This window comes from Micropterus dolomieu, linkage group LG07 (genome assembly GCF_021292245.1).
Source record: "Micropterus dolomieu isolate WLL.071019.BEF.003 ecotype Adirondacks linkage group LG07, ASM2129224v1, whole genome shotgun sequence".
NCBI lineage: Eukaryota > Metazoa > Chordata > Actinopteri > Centrarchiformes > Centrarchidae > Micropterus > Micropterus dolomieu.
Window position 1 is genome coordinate 3,324,397 of NC_060156.1, and position 21,638 is coordinate 3,346,034.

General features: G+C 40.4%; 1 protein-coding gene across 1 annotated transcript in view; it reads right to left on the reverse strand.

Annotated features, from left to right (window-relative positions):
* Nucleotides 1-20,028, reverse strand: part of spegb (striated muscle enriched protein kinase b) — a 29,838-nt gene extending 9,810 nt beyond the window's left edge. Inside the window, exons 1-30 of the mRNA XM_046053598.1 lie at nt 19,950-20,028; nt 19,136-19,202; nt 17,466-19,006; nt 17,151-17,294; nt 16,881-17,063; nt 16,068-16,234; nt 15,747-15,835; nt 14,061-14,236; nt 13,556-13,816; nt 13,284-13,442; nt 12,818-13,007; nt 12,453-12,682; nt 11,760-11,879; nt 10,514-10,618; nt 9,328-9,534; nt 9,111-9,234; nt 8,160-8,332; nt 7,958-8,070; nt 7,655-7,823; nt 7,399-7,495; nt 6,966-7,166; nt 6,648-6,705; nt 6,428-6,505; nt 6,124-6,296; nt 6,006-6,032; nt 5,720-5,872; nt 4,923-4,965; nt 4,718-4,786; nt 1,850-4,598; nt 1,577-1,726 (exon numbers count right to left, since the gene is read on the reverse strand). Coding sequence (XP_045909554.1) covers nt 1,577-1,726; nt 1,850-4,598; nt 4,718-4,786; nt 4,923-4,965; nt 5,720-5,872; nt 6,006-6,032; nt 6,124-6,296; nt 6,428-6,505; nt 6,648-6,705; nt 6,966-7,166; nt 7,399-7,495; nt 7,655-7,823; nt 7,958-8,070; nt 8,160-8,332; nt 9,111-9,234; nt 9,328-9,534; nt 10,514-10,618; nt 11,760-11,879; nt 12,453-12,682; nt 12,818-13,007; nt 13,284-13,442; nt 13,556-13,816; nt 14,061-14,236; nt 15,747-15,835; nt 16,068-16,234; nt 16,881-17,063; nt 17,151-17,294; nt 17,466-19,006; nt 19,136-19,200 — 8,014 coding nt within the window. The 5' untranslated portion in view covers nt 19,201-19,202; nt 19,950-20,028. The remainder of the gene's footprint in view (nt 1-1,576; nt 1,727-1,849; nt 4,599-4,717; nt 4,787-4,922; nt 4,966-5,719; nt 5,873-6,005; nt 6,033-6,123; nt 6,297-6,427; nt 6,506-6,647; nt 6,706-6,965; nt 7,167-7,398; nt 7,496-7,654; nt 7,824-7,957; nt 8,071-8,159; nt 8,333-9,110; nt 9,235-9,327; nt 9,535-10,513; nt 10,619-11,759; nt 11,880-12,452; nt 12,683-12,817; nt 13,008-13,283; nt 13,443-13,555; nt 13,817-14,060; nt 14,237-15,746; nt 15,836-16,067; nt 16,235-16,880; nt 17,064-17,150; nt 17,295-17,465; nt 19,007-19,135; nt 19,203-19,949) is intronic.
* Between the last annotated feature and the right edge of the window lie 1,610 nt (nt 20,029-21,638).

Below are 21,638 nucleotides of genomic sequence, written 5' to 3' on the forward strand. Positions count from 1 at the left end.
GAACTTTTTGGTCATAATTCCACTAACCGTGTTTGGAGGAAGAAGAATGATGAGTACCATCCCAAGAACACCATCCCTACTGTGAAGCATGGGGGTGGTAGCATCATGCTTTGGGGGTGTCTTTCTGCACATAGGACAGGGCGACTGCACTGTATTAAGGAGAGGATGACCGGGGCCATGTATTGCCAGATTTTCCCTCAGTTAGAGCATTGAAGATGGGTCGAGGCCGGGTCTTCCAACATGACAATGACCCGAAGCACACAGCCAGGATAACCAAGGAGTGGCTCTGTAAGAAGCGTATCAAGGTTCTGGCGTGGCCTAGCCGGTCTCCAGACCTAAACCCAATAGAGAATCTTTGGAGGGAGCTCAAACTCCGTGTTTCTCAGCGACAGCCCAGAAACCTGACTGATCTAGAGAAGATCTGTGTGGAGGAGTGGGCCAAAATCCCTCCTGCAGTGTGTGCAAACCTGGTGAAAAACTACAGGAAACGTTTGACCTCTGTAATTGCAAACATAGGCTACTGTACCAAATATTAACATTGATTTTCTCAGGTGTTCAAATACTTATTTGCAGCTGTATCATACAAATAAATAGTTAAAAAATCATACATTGTGATTTCTGGATTTTTTTTTTAGATTATGTCTCTCACAGTGGACATGCACCTACGATGACAATTTCAGACCCCTCCATGATTTCTAAGTGGGAGAACTTGCAAAATAGCAGGGTGTTCAAATACTTATTTTCCTCACTGTACAAGGGCATCACATGTACAGTTACGAATATGTACATCATTTTCTGTGTTTACTGATGTTGACATACAATCTATGTGTTGTGGTTTATACCACGTAGCATACAATATTTAAGAAAGGTAAATTAAAACAAAAATTTGACATCTTGGGAAATATGGTTATTTGCTTTCTTGCAGAGCGTTAGATAATTAATAGATTAATACCTCTGTCATATCTACATGTTAAATATGCAGCTACAGCTACTTGAAACAGGTAACAAAAGCAGCCTACCAGCACTTCTAAAGCTCACTAATTAAAAGGAACCTATTATACTCATTCCTAGCTCTATAATTTTATTCTGGGATTCCACTAGTGGCTGCACATGGTTCACAGTTCAGCTGCAGCATATGACAGCTTTAACTTATCTTGATGAATTTACTGTTTATCAGACCACTAACAACTGTAACAGCAGTGATTAGTGTTACTTTAGCAACAATAGGACCAACAATAGGCAATAATGGGTCCCCTTTATCATGTTATCTGGTTAAAAACTACACGTTGTAGTCATGTGCCGGACTATTTTTTGGCCAGGAGCTTCACCTCCTGAAGTATCCAATAGTTGCCTGGCAACCTCACGGTGATTGCAAGAGCAACAGAGCTAATTTAACTGTTCGCCCTGTTTCCACTCTTTCTGCTAATCTAAGATAACCTAGCCTTATATTTAATGGACAGATACAAGAGTGGGCTTCTTAGTATCTCCCATAATGTCAGACTATTGCTTTAAGTTCTCATTACATTACTCCTGACACTCCTGACAGTCTCTTCATGTACACTCTTGTGTGACTTACCAGAAGCCAGTCTGGAGTACTGGCGTGAACGTAGGGAACTATTTTCTCTGGAGATTGCACTTGGTATGTCAGGCTGTGATACTGTTTTGTCTCGCTTCCCTCTCGTCAGGCCCCACCGGTCCCAGCGAGATCTGCGCTCACCTTCCAGACCTTTTTACAACAATCAATGCCATAAATTAATCACCATGTATTTAAGAAACTGCAATGGATGGTACTCTATAAGAACACGTGGAGTCAAATTTTTAACACGATATAGAAGTAACTGCTTCATACCCTTTGATATATCTGACTTTAGGCTGGACATGGAGTCTATAGACTCTGATGAGGCACCATTACTGGCCTGAGATGCCAGCTGGTTCTGAGGAACACTGGCAACCTTCATGGCACGGCTCTCTGATGTTGAACGACGAAGCATGGAAAGAATGGGTGTCCTCTTGGGTTCCTTTTCCTCTGATGCTCTCCGCTCCTCTGAGAAGCTGCGAATTCTTGTGGAGATCCCAGCCACTGTTGATTCAATCTTTCTACGCATTGCCAAGACCGGTGATTCATTAGGTTTCTTAAGCTCCTTTTCATCTTGTTCCACCAACGTATCACCTCCGCCATCCATGCGCATCATCTCTACTTCCTTCTTGTCCTGTGATCCTCTCCGGCCGAGAGTCCAAGAGAGCCTACGCCTTGAAGCAACTGAATCTTCTTCTTTGGTCGTGTCATCCTTGCGCTCGGCTGATGGAGTTCTCTTCAGGCGCATAGAGAGCCTTCTCATAAAGCCTTGGTCCTTTTGAGCTTCACGAAGGTCCTGGACCGACTTGGACTTTTCCTCAAGTCTCCTTGGTGCTAATTCCAATGGTGCACCAATTGGCCCAGGTCTGTATATGTCTTCACCTGACTCTGTTGAGTCTGATGAAGTCGCTTGAGATTTGTCCTCATTCTTTGACCGGGACAGAAATTTTAGACTTCTTGAGAGGGAAGACTCACGTTTTTTGAAGCGTGCCTCAAAGACCTCTTCAGAGGTAATGTCCTCTAAGTCAACTCCTTCCGAGAGCTGTTGATGGGATGAGGAATGTGTGGTAGTTTTTGGTGGACTGGGTTCTTTTGTGATCATTTCTGGGGAAGCTACCCTGGAGTATACAGCAGGGTGCTCGGTGGTTGACATGATGGCGGGCTTTGAACCAGGTAAAGCAGAGGACATGCTGGCAGGTGAAGATGTGGGTAAAAATGTTTCAGTTGATACGGAGGATGATGAGGTGGCTGGAACAACAACAGGTGTAGAGGGGCCTAAAGTTTCCTCATTGAAAGGCTGAACTGAAGGAACCATAATGGTCTGCATAATACTTGCATATGCTGAAGTCCTTCCATCTGGAAGAACAACTCGAGCAGGAAGCGAGGGTGTTACATAAGTTGACACAACATTTGCTGGGGGATGGGAATATTCTTGTGTTGGTTTCACCATAACTGAGCTTGTGGTTATGATCATATCAGAAGATTTAGCAGGCATATTTACTTCTTCTTCTAACTTTTCTTCAGAAACTTCTACATTCTCTTTAGCATTTGATTCAGCAACACAGACAATTCTTTCCTCTTCTTTCATAAGCTCTTCTTTTTCTTCTTGTTCTTTTTCTTCTTCTTCCTCCATCTTTTCTTCTAGTTTGGAGCTTTGGACCACAAGAGGAGGTGTAGGAATTCCCTGGCCCATATACTCTGATTCAATCATTGGTTCTTCTGAAATGCTCATGTCCTTCTCTGAGAATCCACTTGTGCTTGATCTCTCATCAAAGTTACTATCTGTAGTCAACCCATCCATCTTTTCATTCATAGACTCAGTGTCAGGTTTAATCTCTTTTTCCATGAATGATTCCTCGCTTTCTGCTTTGGTTGGACTTTCCCGCACAACAGACTCTGGTGTTGGCAGTTTTGGTGAAGGGTCCCTGGGAGTCACTGGACGGGAATCTAGCTTGGTTTGCTCAGTGAGCGCTGACATAGATATAGCCTCCTTGAGCCTTCTTTCTTCTATCTGTGCCAAGGGAATCTCCAAAGGAGCTCCTGACCGGCGGTGTAAAGCTATGGGTTCTGAATCACCTTGACTGAAAGAAGCTGTTTTGCGCAAAACTTTGGGTTTGGGAACTTCGTCCCGTGCGGAATCGCTGGATGCAGCTCTAGTCAGTGGAGGTGGGCCCAAACGAGCAGTACGAGAGTAGCGATCTGAGGATATTGCACGTTTTTCATCTCCCATTCCTAAAGTTTCTAACAGGGGTCCTCTCAGTCCACTCATCTTGTTGTCCACAGAGCCCCCGCGTAGCAGTCGTTGTCTCATCAGCTCTAGTTTAAGAGCATAATCTTCTTGACTCATCTTGGCAGTTCCTGGACTGGTGCTTCTCCTTGGTAGCTCCATAGAGACAGCTTTCTTGAGAACTCTCCTGCCATCCTCTTGGTTTCCTTCTTCAGCTCCTTCCTCAAGTGGAATCCTTAGCAGCAACGCACTGTCAGCTGAGCCTCCACGTCTTAGCTCTCCTCTTCGGCGTCCACCTTCTGGTTTGTCTGACTCCATACTTGATCCTCTTCGCAGGGGTTTTCTGGTCAGCTCTGACTTTTGCGGCAGTTCAGCAGGTGGTTCTTCATCTGACGAACCCCTGTCATTGTCTTGCGACAATCTTATACGCAGACGGCCTTTACCTGTTAATTCAATCCCTTCTTTATCCAATTGTTTAGGGTCACACTCCATTGCTTCCTGGGCTTGAACAGAAGACCCAGACCATTTACTTGTTCCATCCTGATTTCCTGTTTCCTGCTCATTGGTCTGGATGTCATTCAATGACATCCTTGATCCAGAGAATTCCATGTTAACGGGCATTGGAATAAATGGCAGTTCATCAATGTCTTCATCAGAATCTGAGGATGATGATGGCAAAGGTGAACCTTCTTTAAGGTGCCTGGGAACTGCAATGGAGATATGGCTGGAGGAATCATTCAGCAACTCGGGTATGGACCTCATGACCATTTTTGATTTATAGCTGATTAGTGAACGCTGTAAAAGAGAAAATATGGTGGACAAAATTTAAAATATGTGACCATTGAATTATTTATTTATTTATCATGGGTGTATGCAGTATAAAACACCAGAATAAGAAATAAAACATCCCTCACCTGCCATTTTCTGCGAGATATAAACTTCCTCAGAGCCTCTGTACTCATTGCCTTCCCCTTGCTAAGTGTCTGTACAATAAATAGACAATAAATTTAATGTAATGCATTAGGAATGGGGCCTTACTCAGTATCATCAAGTAGAAATTATTTCAGAGGTTGTGGATGATTAGCACTGCAGCATGAAGTGCCACTGGCCTTGTCTTACCTTGAACCAGGGGTGTCGGAGACATTCCTGAGTATCAGGTCTCCTAGAAGAAAATGATGACATATTTCATTCTTCAAGGTTTATGCACATTTGTTTTAGCTATCTTAAACAAAAAGCAATAGAGGATTGTGTACCGTGAGAGTTGCAGACTAGGGGCTAGGGACTAGAGAACAATGTAATAATACTACACTAAAGTACCAATAAAAATATATACCAGATGTCCATCTGATATGCATCTAATATTGAAACAAAATCATTAACATTGTTTAACTTTGACTTTTTATTTACTTGATAAGGGACAATTCCTCAGTGAAATGACAAAATACCAGAGAAAAAAAAGGTTTTATTTTATGAAACTGTGACTTTAACAACAGTGAGACGACTTCCAGAGTTGTTTAAACAGAAAAAATAATGAATCATACAAAAACTCAACAAATGAACTAAAACAGATCCATATTTTATTAAATGTGTAGTACTAAAATTAATATTACATGAAAATGTAAATATATTGAATTATCATCATCTCATTGTTGACATAAATTTGGTTTGTGTTTGAGTTTTTACAAATTATGTCAAGTTTATTGATACACTGTGTTTACCTACGAGACTTACTGTATACACTGAATACATTCTGGATGTGTCAGATATCAGTATTGATTCCTTCAATATCTCTTGTATTATTCAGTATACGTGCTTGTGGCAATTCAAAATTAAATATTCCTGTACTGTATGCATTTTACACAATAATGTTATATAAAACAGATCTTGGTAAATAGAGATCCAATAGTGTTACTCACAGCCTGTCTGCTACCAGCAGCTTTATGATGAACCCTTTAGCCTCTCTGCAAAGGTCAGCGAACATGCTCTCCTCAAAGGCCACATTATAGTTTCTGATGTTCATTAAGGAGCTTCGGTCATTCTCTCCAGCAAATGGAGAAACTCCTGTCAGACTGTTAACAGGAACAAATACATTTAATGATGATCCTAGTTGTCAGGTAGTCCTGAATAGGCAAACACATTAAAAACTGAGGTTGATATTCCGCATCCTGGAATACATTTAATAATGAATAATACATTTCTCACCACAGATATGCAATCACTCCTATTGACCTAGGAAAACAAAGACAAGAATTGGGAAAAGGTGGTGTGGTAAAACAAAACAAACAAAAAGTTTACTACAGGTTTGTTGTAGATACTCTACCAGATGTCTGATGCTTTTGACACAGGGGTCTGATTGACAATTTCTGGTGCCACAAATTCTGGTGTGCCATATTTGCAGTATTGAGCCTCATCAGGTGTGATCCCCACTGCGTTGCCAAAGTCACAGAGTCGGATCTGATCACTGTGGGGGTCTGACATGAGGATGTTATCAGGCTGAGGAAAGAATAAGAAAATTATTTATCATGTTCTGTCATTAGAATACTTTTAAAAAAAATAATTTTTAATACAAATATGCAAAGGAAGACAATGCAAGAGTGGGACGGTGAGTATCCATGAGGATCTACCTTAATGTCCAGGTGAATGATGTTTAGATGATGAAGGTAATCCACTCCCTCAAGCAGTTGTCTTATACATGAACGTACCTGTAGGTCCCAAAAACACAAGCATGCCAGTGTAGCAGATAACAATTAATTACATACACTTGATCATTACATTGAATTTCATCAAATTGATTGACATTTTTAGGGTAACATTTGCTCTGCAGTCATAAAACACAGGACTTACATCAGACTCCATCACTGTAGATTTCCTTGTAAATCTGTCAAGCATCTCCTCGTGGCATCTTAAATGATCAGTTAAGGCAATTCTTTCTGGGGCATCAGATGCATTGTTTGATGCACATTTACAGAATGTGTATATTGTATGTATGTGTTAAAAGTGAAATGTATACATTTCACTTTTAACAAGAATTTATTGCAAAATAACATAATGTGTGAAGTTACAGTAAAAAAAAGTTAAAAGGCAACTATTTTTTGTTCATATGATTTTTCTCACATTCCATGGCTTATTGTGTACATCTCTTTAACTGCAAAATAAGGATACATTTCAGTAATGATGATGACTGCATTCTTTTTCTCAAAGGCGTCATGGAAGTAAAGTATTCTCTCGTGGTCCAGCTTGGAAAGCAGGTTCAGCTCTTTAAGAGCAGACGCCTTCTTCTTGGCCCGTGTGGAGATGAACTTTGCAGCAAACTCCAGTTTGCCTACCTTCTGGGTCACACGTTTCACATAGGAAAATGCACCTCTGGAGGAAGAAAATCAGAAGGAAAAAGTCATTTCAACCTTAGTTCACCACTACTCAAATCTAGAATTATTCAAAATTTGTCAAAATAGTAAGATTGGGGCATTAAGACATGAAAAGAATCAGAATAATTTTGGACATTAAATAAAAACTGGTTCCAATGAAGACAGTGGTTCTCTGGCATTATATTGTCTCAAAGTATGGGATTTCAAATGTGAGCTTAAAAATGGCTCACCTTCCAATTTCTTTATGGATGTCATAGTGGTCAGTCAGTCTGCGCATTTTCCTTCGAATAGTCTCCTCATCGTCCATTGGATCTTCTTTACGTTTGGCTACAGTAATGAGCAAGTTAAATTTAGAAAAAGGGAAATGTACAACTGATTACAAATGATTACAAGAAAGAGTGGGTGTTCAGTCCTTCACTTCGCTTGTTAGCAATGCAGTCAAGGGATTGTTCAATTTTTTATGGCTCTGATGGACTGACCTCGTACCTTCATGAATGGTGAGTTCAGCTTTACAGGACACAGATCCTGCCAAGTTCCTAGCAGTGCAGGTGTAAACCCCAGAGTCTTCCGGACGAGCGTTTAGGACCACCAAGGAACATTCATTATCATCATACACAAATGTGTAATGACCGCTCTCCGACAGCAGGACATCATTCTGAAAGCAAATACTTTAAGTTTCTTTTAAGATTTATAACAAACAATTACCGGTATCTCTTCTGGTAAATGTCCTTATTCCTTCTTATTAAGTTAAATTACTTTTGACTTTTGACTGCTAAAATGGATAAAAACCTTGAACCAGAGGATGTCAGGAATGGGTTTGCCCTCCACAACCACAGCAAATCGAGGGGTCTCCCCAGCACAAACGTCTAAGTCCTCCATGATAGTTTCAAATGTCGGTGGAGCTGTGGACAGAGTTGCAAAGGTACAATACCAACTTACATTAGCTTTAGATGGACAAATGGAAAGATAGATAGATCAATCTGCTGCTTACCTGCCATCTCCACGTCGAAGGTGCAGCTGTCGCTGCCATACTTGTTGGAGGCCACAAACCCCATCTCTCCGATGTCAGCACTCTTCACTTTGAGCAGCTTCAGTGTGTGCTGGTCGTCATCTGGCATTGTCATCTCGTACAGGCCTGGCTTGTTGGCCAAGACCACTCCCCTCCTGTGGAAATGTGTTTGTATAGTAAACCAGGATTAATATATAATAGGTAGGAGAGCAGTGAACTGGCAAATGTGTGCTTTGCTTGCTTGAGTGTAAGTCAGGACACAATAATAGACTTTTTTCACTGCTCTAGAATTTTTGATAATTACTTGGAATCAAATAGCTGCTTGTGTCATACTGTGTTTATGCTTGTCAGTTGTACACTCTGACTATTGTGTAATGCACTGGATACACAAGGTGGCGGCGACTTTACCACCAGATACGACCTGACTAATTAACTAATCATGTCATAACAACATCGATGTTAAGTTGAAATCTACAAACACAAGGGTGGGCTGTGGCTCCGTGGGTAGAGCGGTCATTCACTAACTGGAAGGTTGGTGGTTTGATCCACGGCTCCTCCAGTCTGCAGGTCTTGTGTCCAAGACACATAACCACTCCCAGTGGCTGTGCCATGGTTAGGAATGTTATTGCCGTTATAATGTGCAGTTGGCACCTCAACCTCTGCCATCAGTGTGTGAATGGACGAATGTGACGTAATGTAAAGCACTTTGAGTGGTCGCAAAGACTAGAAAGGCGCTGTACAAGTACAGACCATTTACTATTGACAACTGCAGTGTTGTTATAGACATATGCATGTACCAGTTGGAGCATTTTACAATGTGTTTTTTGTTTGGTTAAAAGATTAAAAATTAAACAGATGTCTGTACATAAAAATATACTGTATGTGTTGAAGAAAGAGACATTAACAGAAACTTGACAACAGAGACAGAGATACCTCTTCCAGATGACTGCAGCGTTGACATGATTAAGGGTGACAGTGATGGTGACTGACTGGTTTTCAATCACATAAACAATTTCTGGCTTATCTATAATCACTGGAGCCTCCTGAAGATAGGCACCTAAAAGAAAACAAAATGAGCACATAGGTATCATTTAATAAACATGTAGTGCACACTAATGGATAGATGGATCCTCTAAAAACTTGAATGCACCTCGGTCCAGGAGCTGCACTGGGTCAGTGGCAGGTGAGGGCTTGCTGAAGGCTTTGGAAGTAATGGTCAGGACCCTGAAAGCATATCGCACATTTTTGGAGAGGGTGGTGATAGTGAAGGTGGTCTCCTTCAGGCCCGAAGCAATGATAGTCCACTGAATGGAGCCCAGGGCTTGTTGTTGGATGGCATACATCAGGGAGCTGGGATCTGTTTACAGCAAAATGCCACATCACAATGTTGAAACTACTTTTTTCTGTTCTCAAAAATACAACAATTGTGTTAGCTAAGCTCCCAAGAAAGCTTAAAATTAGATTATTTTTCCAAAAAACATTGTTTCCATAAAATGTGATCTGATCTTCAACTAAGTCACAACAATAGACACAAACACACAGTCTGCTTAAACTAATACCACACAAACAACTCTATATTGTTTTTAATCATCACCTGGATGTTCCACAGCACTACTGGCAAAATATTCTGTGGACAGATGAAAGCAAAGTTGAGTTGTTTGGAAGGACCACATAACTTTACGTTATGTTGTGCCATCACACAACATAACTTGTGTGGAAGAAAAAAGGCGGAGCACAACAACATCAAAACCTTTTCCCAACTGTGAAGTATGGTGGAGGGGGAATCATGGTTTGAGGCTGTCTCAGAGCCTGGAAGGGTTGCTATAAAAAAAATTGAATTCCAAAGTTTATCAAGAAATTTTGCAGGAGAATGTCAGTCCTGAACTCAACCCGACTGAGATGCTGTAGCATGACCTCAAGAAAGCGATTCACACCAGGCATCCCAAAAATATTGCTGAACTGAAAGAGTTTTTTTAAAGAGGAATGGTCCAAATTTCCTCCTGACCATTGTTCAAGTCTGATCTGCAACTACAGGAAATGTTTGGTTCAGGTTATTGGTGCCGGTCAACCAGTTACTTAATCCAAGGGTTCATAGACTTTTCCCACCCTGCACTGTGAATGTTTACACCATGTGTTCAATGAAAACATGAAAAGATACAATTGTTTGTGTGGTATTAAGCAGACTGTGTTTGTCTATTGTTGTGACTTAGATGAAGATTAGATCCAATTTTATGACCAACTTATGCAGAAATCCATGTAATTCCAAAGGCTTCACGTATCCTGCGACTGTATTTAATCTGGTGGACAAAACGATTCTGAAAATCATTGTTGCGTACCAATGGAAGGGTCCAGTCTTCTTGGTTTCTTCCAGCTTAAGGTGATGGTTTTACCAGTGATGGATTCTATCACTGGAGTCCCATCAGGAGGGTCAGGAAGGATATCTGAAAATGATGACAATGGAATTAGATGTTTCTGTTCTGCCTTTGCCCAAGGCAGTGTTACAGAACGCATTGTCCTACTATGTATTATTGACCACAATTATGTAAACACTGGGCGTAATGTGAGAACTTTTTCCTATTCCTATCCTAAACTTCTCTCACTTTGTCTGTGAGGTTTTCTCCTATACAAGTGTTCCAAGTCGGATTCAACAAACTCTGTTACCTGGAGAAATGTTGTTGTTTTTTTCTAAATTGCTGGTTTCAGCCTGGTGAATGCCATCTGTTGCCACCATGCCACCTCAACTACCTGCATAATTGACTACTAGAATAATCTACACCCCTAAAATTACCATGTAAGGCTGCCTGTTAGATACATTACACATTTTGCCGTTTTAGTTCTTGTTTTACAGGACCACTTTGTCATTTGGAATATTTTAAACAATTAGAATATATTATCAGTACAGCTGCCAATGATGTACAATCAGAGCCATTTAAATAAAGAGGGATGCTAAAAATGTCTAAGGCAAATCGGTCCATGACTAATATGAGAGGCGGAGAGGGGGACATGACATTCACAGAGATTTTAGATGAGAGAATAATATAACCTGCAGTAGGTGATGTTACACTGTCGGGTGCAGCAGAGGATGATACTGAACAGCGACCTGCATAAAGACTCTGAGGCAGCTGTCAGAGCGTGTGCTGTGCTGAAATATGCCAAACAAATGAGTTTCAAAAAATCTCAGTAAATTGGCAAGCCTTGATAATAAAGTGTGCATATATGTTTGATAGATAGATAGATTTTGAAAGTATGCACCCACCCCCTCTCTTCAGGCCTCCCTCCAAAGCCACTACCACAAAATATATTTTCATGTTAGGTGCACAGGCAGGGTGCGCACAGAAAGACGGGCATATTCCAATCCTCCAACAGCCACAGATAGGAGATTTTTTTCTCCAGAGCATTTGATTTATTGATTGCTTTCAAGGTAGTAAAAACAATTTCAAAAAATATAACAAAAAAATGATTCTGAAATACAATACCTACCTAGCTTTAAGAACACAGCTGTTGGTACGAGTGGGTTTTTTCATGAAGCCCAGTGTGTTATCTTTGTTATCTTTCTGCCAAGAAAAAAGGACTGAAAATCACCTGTGACATAGAGATGAGCATAGCAGGTGGCCTTGCCAACTTTGTTAGAGATGACACTCTTGTAGACACCACCGTGGGCATGGCACACAGAGCGGATGACCAGGCTGTGGACGTCACGAACTACAGGAGAAAGCAGAGATGATAGAATATGAGGTATACTGGTCTGTTAGCATCTCTGTGCTTACTGTATTCAACAGGTCAGATTAAACGCAATCCCGACCTATGAAATGAGAATGTCTTGACCAGAAAAATCTGACCAGAAAATTATAATTCTTAAAATGACCTATGTCCGAAAAGCAACCTCCCGCCAGTGTTGACTGTCCTTTCTGAGAAGCAAGGTGGAAATAGCGTGATATTGTCAGTGCCGCCAATCCTCTTCTGGAGCAGACTGGGTTGGATGGTCACATGTACAACATGTCTGAGTTTGACTAAAGCGACTGTGGTTTACATCCTGTCACCTACCAACAATCAGTATTGTTAGTTTTTACCATGACCTTCCCCTAATCACATCCATTTTAGATGCCTAAACTTAACCAGGCCTTGACCATGAAGGTGGCAGATCGAAAAATATAGTGTTTTAGAGAACAGTGACAAACAATCATACTCATCTTTGTTCATTTTCATTTTGTCAAAAATATAAATTTTACTTTAGCTTAAAATAACTGAACTTTGGGTGAATTTTGAAACACTTACACTGTGTCATCTTTCTGTCCTCTGTGCTCTCAATCTTTTTGCCGTTGTGGAACCAAACGATGGTGGGGTATGGCAAGCCAGCCACTTTACATTTGAGCACAGCCTCCTTTCCCTCGATCACATCTAGGTCATAAAGGGGTTTGATGAAGTCAGGCATAGTGAAGCGCTCCACCTCATTCTCTGGGACCTCTGGTTCCTCTGGGATCGATGGCATCTTCTCCAGTTTAGACCTAAAGGGAAGGGAAGACAGAGAACAGAAGGAAATCTGTTACTTCATAGAAATAAAATGTTATAATGCGTAATCTAGAGAAGGCCATGAAACACCCATGAGCTATGGCCCAAAATCCGATAAACAACACTCTTACATCTGTGCGGAGATGGCTGGCCGCGGCTCTTGTATGTAAAGTTCAGCGGAGGTCTCTGCATCACCGTGACTGTTATGAGCCGTAACAGTGTAAAAACCCTCGTCCTCATTGGTCACGTGAGAAATGATGAGAGAGTGGCGGCCGCCCTCCTGAAGAATACGAATGTCCTCACTTTCTGTGAGCGGATGATCTATAGAAAAAAAAGAGTCTGTCTTTACACTTAAGTTATAAAGTGTGTTATAATCAAAAGTTCAACAGGAAAACTATAAAGTGAGAAATATAAAGAAAAAGGTAAAGAAAACAAAAAAAGAATAGGTAATTTCAAAGGATGTTAATGTTAAAGGTTCTGTGAAACACCTTGGTGCAAGAACAATTTCAAAATCCTAAAAGCAATTCTAACAGGTGATTAAGATAAACAGGTGGTTGTGAATGTAGATTTTAATGACACAAGGAAGTACCATCCTACCAAAGTGACTCCAGATGACCTTAGGAGATGGCGTCCCACTAACTTTGCAATCAAATCGAGCATTACGCCCCTCAATGACTTCTAGAACGTCCAGCTTGCGAGTGAAGAGAGGTTCAATCGAAGGGATGACTTTGAGTTTGCCACATGAAGTCACTTCCTCTGAAAAGTAGACATTTTCCAGTCAGAAGTAGCAGACGAGGCGGACAGAACAAGAAATATATTCATTTAAATTTTACATCACACATATTGCGGCATTTATTCTTTAGATATACCTTTAGCTGTGCTAAGCTTGCACATGTATGTCCCGCTGTCATCCTCGTGCACAGAGTTGAGCAGCAGCCGGCATTTTCTTCCATCAAAGTGCATCTTACAGTTGAGCAATGCCGGCTGGATCAGCTTACCATCTGCAAGCCAGTCCACGTCGGTGTCCTTCGGTCCGATGATATGACACTCAAACATAACTGTCTCTCCAGCCTTGGCTGTGATGTCCCTGACCGGGCGTATGACCGCCAGACCTGGCTCAACTGGTGGCGCTGGGTGTAAATAAAGGACAGGAAGAGTGTCGTTAAGTCATATATGAATGTTAGTGTAATGAACGTTACCAGTTTATGTGCTGTCTAAAAAATAAACTAGTGTCAGGAATTTACCCACTCAACAGTTAACTCGACAAAGCTAAAAAAAACAGATCCATTACCACCTACAAATAGAGAGGGAAATGTGGATGTGTACATTCCTAAAAGTGACAACAAGCATTAGTAAATTTGAAGAGAAGCATACCTTTTACCTCCAGCTTTCCTTCACACTGCTTTGTCCCATACTCATTAATGATCTTACAGGTGTAAACCCCAGCGTCTGATCTCACTGCTGACTTGATGGTCATTTCAAAAGTGCCATCTTCTGTCTCACGTACAATGTGACGTGGCCCTGTTTTTACCGTAACTCTGTCCCTCAGCCTACAAAACAGAGAAGAATTAAAGGAAAAATTGTTGCTATGATTAAAAGCAACCACTCACACCACCACCATTTTTATGTAATTCATGCAGTGAAGGATGACCAAGCACACACTTTCTCAGCTTCTGCACAAGCTCTCTTCTGGCTGATATGAAGGGGGTGTTGGGTGGGATACATTATCCAGGGCTGCCAATATTATGTTTAGCTCTTTCTTTTCTGCTATTGTCTCTTGAGTCATGACTAACTCCAATGACAGAACCTGCCTAAGTGATTCAGCCTATTATTGTCTCCTTTTTTAAGGGATAAAGCTGACGTGCCTCTATATTGCATTTATTGTCAACAAATCCCATGAAAAGACCAAAAAGCTACTCCAATACTTTTCAATGTAATGTTAATGTAAAATAGAGAAAGCTAGCCAGACGCAGTGAATGGGTCATGACATCAGAACACTTGAAAGGTGTGAGAAAGTATTTTTTATTCATCGCCAGAGATGGTGCACTATTGAGCATTTACAGCAGAAGGATGGCCTATGTGGGATTGACATAAAATCAAATACAGTGCCCATTTTCATTAGCCCAGGGACGACTCTGCAAGCTCATGTTTTATATGCTCCGGCAGATGCGACTTTCTTAAACAAGATTGCTGCAGCTGATTTTGAACCTAATTCCACTATCACATCAGCATTAAATTAACTGTATAGTTTCTCTAAAAGAAGACACTTAAAGCATTTGTTGATGAGAAAGATGTATTTTCTGTTCTTCCAACAGGATTTGGTAAGTTTTATTTACGAACTATGATACATCAGATGTTTCATTGCTCTGATTGGTAACTTATGGGTCTATCCAATTGCATCCATGGTCTGGGCCAATTGATAACGTCCCTTGTTAATTTAAAATTAACTAAGAGGTTTGCAAATTAGTCTGGTGATGACAGGCTACATGTTCATAGTAATGAAGCCACATGTTGCCAAAGTTAACAGTGTGGCTTAGAGGAATAAGATATACCAGGCTTTGGTCTTCTTGCGGGATTTGCTGAGTAAGAAACAAAAATATGAACTTTTGTCAGTCCTATCCTTTGAAGATGCCGTCCTAGCTGACAGCGATAAAGAGCCACTGGCTAGTAGAACAATATAAGGAAGTATTCTACAAACACTAAAGGACCTGATCAAGCGCAGTCAGGTCTGGCTCTCTGTTGGATGAACTCAGCATTGCATGTAAATTCCAGAGCTTATTAGTTCAGCCAGACATTTGTGTTTCTGGGCACTGAACAGCTCCGTGGTAAATGAGGGAAGCATGTTATTCTGTTCATTTCCTCATGAAGACTCTTTCTGCCAGTTCGGAGATTGTTAGGCAGTAAACATTAAGCTTTCACTTCCTTTAACATCATGCTCCAGAACAAAATATGCAGTCAAGCAAGCTTGCTCATGGGTTGTGATACAGAGAAAGTATTTTTCATGTCCCATGCAAGCAATGAGTTTAAGTAATTTGATGTGTTTGAAGTGAGGGAACCTACCAATAGAGCATGGGTTTGGGTTGTCCACTTATTCGGACAGACATTGTGACTTCCTGTCCTTCAATGACAGCTTGATCAGTCGTCGTTACCTGTTTGAAATGTAATGTAGGTTAGAAACACAGCGGTGGAAGTTGTTTTTAGATAGATGTGTTGATGATTATGATAGAATCATGGGCTTTATGTACATAAACGTTTTCCTGCAATATTTTGCAACCAACCAGTCAAAAGTGCAGCTGTGTCGGTGTCAATGCTAAACATACACATCTCATACTCTAAAAGGGAAAGTCAATTAATTATCTAATCAGCTCTGTAAGGTCTCACCAGGAATGCAGGGGGTTTCCTGAATCGAGTATCAATAGTTCGCCTTGGCTCTGGCCCTCCAAAATCCATGCCTTCCTCCAGGGGACTGAGATACTCCTCATCAGATGTAATAGGACTGCTGATATCCATAGGCAAGCCCAGGTTTCCCTTCGGCTCATGTACAGCCTCTGTCAAAGCAACAAGGTTACATTGTGTTTCATATTGTAGTTTCAAATAGTCCTGCTTACAATCAAATCCTATACCAATCCAATGCAAACACAGTTCATTTATTTAAAAAAACCAAAACAAAGCCACCCTTAAAATATAATTAGAATCTCAGATGTCAAATGTGATATCCAAACAATAGTAGATTCACAGTGGGTGGAGCCAGCGAGCCTCAGTAGGCAATTTATAGGTCCAGTTTCTCCTCTGAGTTGCTATGGTAACTATAAGTGAGGTTGTTCAGCTGGAATATATGGCACAGACATTTTGCTCAGAGAGATAATGACAAGGGAACAGGAGAGAAATCAACTGAAACACAATGCCAATGTGGGAAGAGACCGTAAGACGTTTTTATAACATGAAGAGTTTAAGAGCTTTTAAAATGATAAAATTCAAAATTATTGTTAGGTACATTGGCCTTCTAAGTTAAAATTAGCAACTGCTGTTTGTAGACATACAATTAAAACCTGCACTATAGAGTCTCTGTGACTAAACAACCAACACATAATTTATGATTAGGTTTCAAGTTTTAAGAGTTTAAGTAAATGACGACAAAACAGTGCTGTATGTGCTCACTTAAGTTTCAGCTGAAATACCAAATGTCAAACTTACCTGCTTTAACTGTAAGGGTGGCACTGCTGGTCGCTCTGCCCACCTGATTAACAGCAGTTACACAGTATTTTCCGCCATCACTTATTCTAGCTGATTTGATGAGCAGACTGTGGCGTTCACCCTCCACTTTGACTGTGTAATTTGCAATGCTGGCGATGTCAGTGTTGTCTTTCGTCCAGGTAACTTCAGGTCAGGTAAAGACAGAGAAGACAAATAAAGCAAAGCTGCCTTTTAGGGTTTTATTGTTAAAACACAAAGCATTAGTGTTACCTTCAGGAATGGGAGTGCCAGCAATGATACATTTTAGAAGCACATCTGCACCGGCAGATGCTACAGTGTCCTGGATGGGAAACTCAAACACAGGGGCCTCCATTGGGTCCTCTTCAGCAGACACATAAGAATCATCTGAAGAATCTGCACAGTTTAACAAAAAATAAGCCTGAAGTTATTTTCCCTCGTGATCAAATTAGAGGAAAGCCCCCTCTAGTAAGAAATTAGTAATTGGTTGAATAAACATGAAAGTAAGCAGACTGGAACTGCGCACTACTACAGAAAGCTAAAGGAAAGAAGCGCAACACATCTCACCTAACTCTGGAGACAGGGGTCGAGGGCGACGGTTTTTTACTTTAGTCTTCTGCTGTCGTGCCTCTTTGGCACTAATCTGCTGAGGCTCACTTGTCTTCACAGGAACATCTTCTTCCATCTTTTCATCTTCAACAACAATTGCGGGGATTCTTATCTTTAAGGCTGGTTTGGAAAGCTCCACTTCCATTTTCTCCTCCGTGGGAGTGACTGGTGACATCCTTGGGGGTTTTGGAGGAGAAAGATCTTGTACAATGACAGATCTTTTTTGTACCAGTGGACTTTCAGGTCTGTTTTCAATTTTTCGTAATACTAGTTCTATAGGTGTCTTTCTCCCCAAAGTCTCGTCCTTTTGTACTGTTTGCACAGGAGATTCTTGGATGTACTGGGATTCTTGCATTCGAGATACCCTTTGTACAAGTGGACTTGGTGGCCTACGTTCAACCTTGCGTAATGTCATCTCAGTAACATTTCGGCTTGGTGACTCTTCCCTTTGTTGATAATATAACGCTGGTGATGATGATCTCTGAATGACTTCTGTAACTGGACTGACTCTGCTTAATTCTCTCACTGATCGTTGTCCTGGTAAGTCAGACAACTGCATGGACTCTGGGGTGCCTGCAACTTCTCCAAATCTACTGACAGTTAAAGTTGTTGAACCAGTGCTTGCTGTGTTTTGGGGGAGGGATTTATGCTGTTCTTGCTGTGTTTGCTGTTGTTGATGCATTGGTTGCTGACTTAGTTCCTTTCCTCTCTGTTCCTTTGCCCACTGGGCACGTTCCCTTTCTTGGAGCTTTTGAAGGACTTGTGGAGGAATAGGTTCTATTTTCCTGAGAGGCTGCCGCTGCTTGCTCTTCAGGGTGAGCTGTTCAGTTGAAAAAGACTTCTTCAGATGAGGCTTACCAACAAGTTTCTTAATGCGCTGGAGTTCTTCAGTGAACTTGTTCTCAATGTCCTGAACTTTTTGGGAGTAGCGAGGTTTCTCCTCCAGTGAAGCAGCTCTCTGTCTAAACATAGATCTCCGTTCAGCAGCATCCTCTTTCAAAGCTTCCCTTAGATCTTCCTTTGAACTTTCTCTAGAGATGCCCAACCGGCTTCCTCCATCATCTGAATCTACAGATCCAGCAAGATTGAACCCAGCCCAAGATCTTCCCGAGATGGAACCTTCTGGAATATCAAGGCTTCGTCTCCGCTCTTCTAAGCCACGGACTTTCTCAAAAACCTTTGAGCTTGCCCTGGTAAGCTTTGGTGATGGTCTAAGAGTAAATTCTTTCCGAGAGTACTCGCTCAGTGGAGTCTGTGGTCGGGAGTCCAAGTTACTGCTTTGGGACACGGATTTTGGCTGTTTAACCTTTTCTTCAAACTCCCCAGGTACTGTGTCTTGGTATTCAGTTGGCACAACAATTTTCTTCCGCAAGCTGAGAGGTGTAGTGGAACCAGAGCGACTTGGCATTGGAGAGGTGGAGGGGCGTTTGACAAGTCTCGGTGATGGAGGTGGGAGGACTTCTGGGGGAGATTCTCTTGAAAAATTCTCTGACTGGCTCCTGAAACAGATGATTTGAAGCAAAATCTGTAGCTTTGTAATTCAGGATCTGCCAAGTATTTTATTTTAATATGGAACTTGAGTCTTTTTTAAAACTGCTAGAACTATTTGCATGTTTGCATGTTCTTGCCTGGTTGTGCTGGAGTGATCCTCGTGTCCATGTGTCCTATTGTCATCTTCTGCACATTTGTCCATCACTGCATCTCATGTAAGAGGAGATATGACATATTGTACAGGTAAGCAATCAAGTATTTGCAATGATTATGAAGCAAGGCTAATGAAAAGCTGCATTAATCAATCCTTTTTGTAACCATTAGACCAAATGACGAATTGTAAAGGCTGTGTTTTCAGCTGATTCCACTGCCCAAATAAATAAAAAAAAATTAAAATAAATTAACAGGATAGTAAGTGATTTTTGTTAAATTCAGCAATTATTCCCTCACAGATTGCTAGCTCTCCGATTTGAGTGTGCTCTGATAAGAAAATCCGTTTTTCCTACAGAAAACTGTTTTTTTAAATGGAAAACTGAAATTGTGATGTGGACCATGCCACATAACATTGTTCCAGCCAATCAGCAACAGGTGGCGTTTGTGCTCGTGCAGAGGAGTGATGGGGGAAGGTGGTAGTGGGAGAGAGAGTTCTATACACCTGCACATTCAAACGTGCTGGAGAGGAAGAAAGAGAGATGGCTGAGAAGCAGCCAAAGAGTAAAAGGTCTGAAGAGTATAAACAGAGAAGAAAGTTATATGACCAAGCAAGAGTTAAGGCGTTTCAACACTGGAGAAACCTCAGAGATTTGAAATTTGGGGGGCGGAGCTTCTGAGGGAGCTTCGTTTGAAAGATATCAGAATTTGTATTAATGCCTATAAATGTTAGCATTTATAGAAATAAGTAAAACAGAAATGAAAGACAAGTCCAAAGGAATATTTGAAAGCTGGAAACACCTGTATGCACAGCCTGGTCCTCAACATCCCCACCATCTTCTTTGGTCTCAAATTGGTCTTCATCCTCTGTTGTTTCAGAATCTGAAAAAATAAAAATAAAATTAAACAATGGAAAATATATTTTTTTTACTGAATAAAATTTTAACTACAGAACACTACTGGTTCATAAAATAATAACAATATGAAGAGAATCAGTGACAATATAAAATGATTTACATAATTAACATAACATTACACAACATAACAAAACATTTTTGATGTTTTGTTACTAGTTAAAAGCAATGCTTCCATAGTGGCAGCAGAAGAAGTCGAGACAGAACACTGTTACTACAGGAAACAACAGACTACCAATCCTATTCAGCTGAATTGAACTGCAACTGAAAATTCCCAGTGCATATTGATGTTGAAGGTGACACATTATAATTGGGCAAAAAGATTTTAGGTGTAAAGAAAAAACAGGTACACAACTCTAAAATATATCATAATACATATTTCAAGAAATGCATATCCAAGATTAAATAAACTTCAACTTAAAGTTTAGTTTTCTGTTGCATTGTACCTTATCTCTGTTTGATTATGACTGTCTTTTAACTTGAAAAGTTATCACCCTCAGGGACTCATTAGCGCAGCTAAATTAACTGTACTAAATTTGCTGCAGCTGAATTGTTGCTGAGTCTTTATCATTCATAATTATCTCATTAACATCTGCGAGGTAATATTAAGGAAGGGAATATAATGCATAGAAGCAAAATAACAAAATTTTCAGTATTTTTAGTAGAAAATCAACCTTCCATTTTATCCCTTTTAAATCTAAAAATGTGTTCCAGCTGTACCATCTGAAAGATATTTTCCTCAGACTGAGAGAATATTCAGTCATTGGTGGAACTCAAAATAGAAAGCTCTTTTGAGTCATTGGCATCCCAGCAGCTCTCATGAGGTGTTTGCAACACAGTAGGTGGAATTACTTATAAAAACAGAGGCTATCTGTTGTTCCCTGGCAGTAAGAGAACACAATAGGATAATGTTGGTCATACTGAACTTGAAAAATACTGAAAACGCTTGCATGAATTCAGTGGTAAACAAAATCCACTAAACGTTATACACTAAATTTGTTTATTTGTTCTTCAATGTCAACCAGTTATTTTTTAATATAAAAAAAGCAAAGCTGGCGAATTCTCAACGTGGCTTGTGTGTGTCAAGCTCATGCTGTTACTCAAAGCTATAAAATCCATTCATGCACATTCACATATTTATATATGACAACACTGCAGATTTCAAAATAACAATCCCATGGACGTATACAATGCTGTTTTCCAGAGTAGCACATAATCATCTAATGAAAAATGCCACCAAGAGTATGTTGAACACATAGTATATAAGATTTTTACAAAGTGTTTACAATATGTACAACTGTTTCCCCAAAGCATTCATAGCCATTTTTTGTCCAAATCTCAAATACTAAAGCAGTGTTCACTTACAAAAAACTGCACACATTTCCAGTAGCGTAATAATTACTAAATCACAAAGTAAATAAATATCTGTTGAGACAACATATGTTCTTATAGCTAGCCGCGCATCAGGTTCATAATCCAAATAATTGGCATGGAAATTACAAGCTTCTGTATGTCTTTACTCAGCATTGATTATATTGTGTTGATAGCTTAATGGGAAAAAGAAAATGCTTAATGA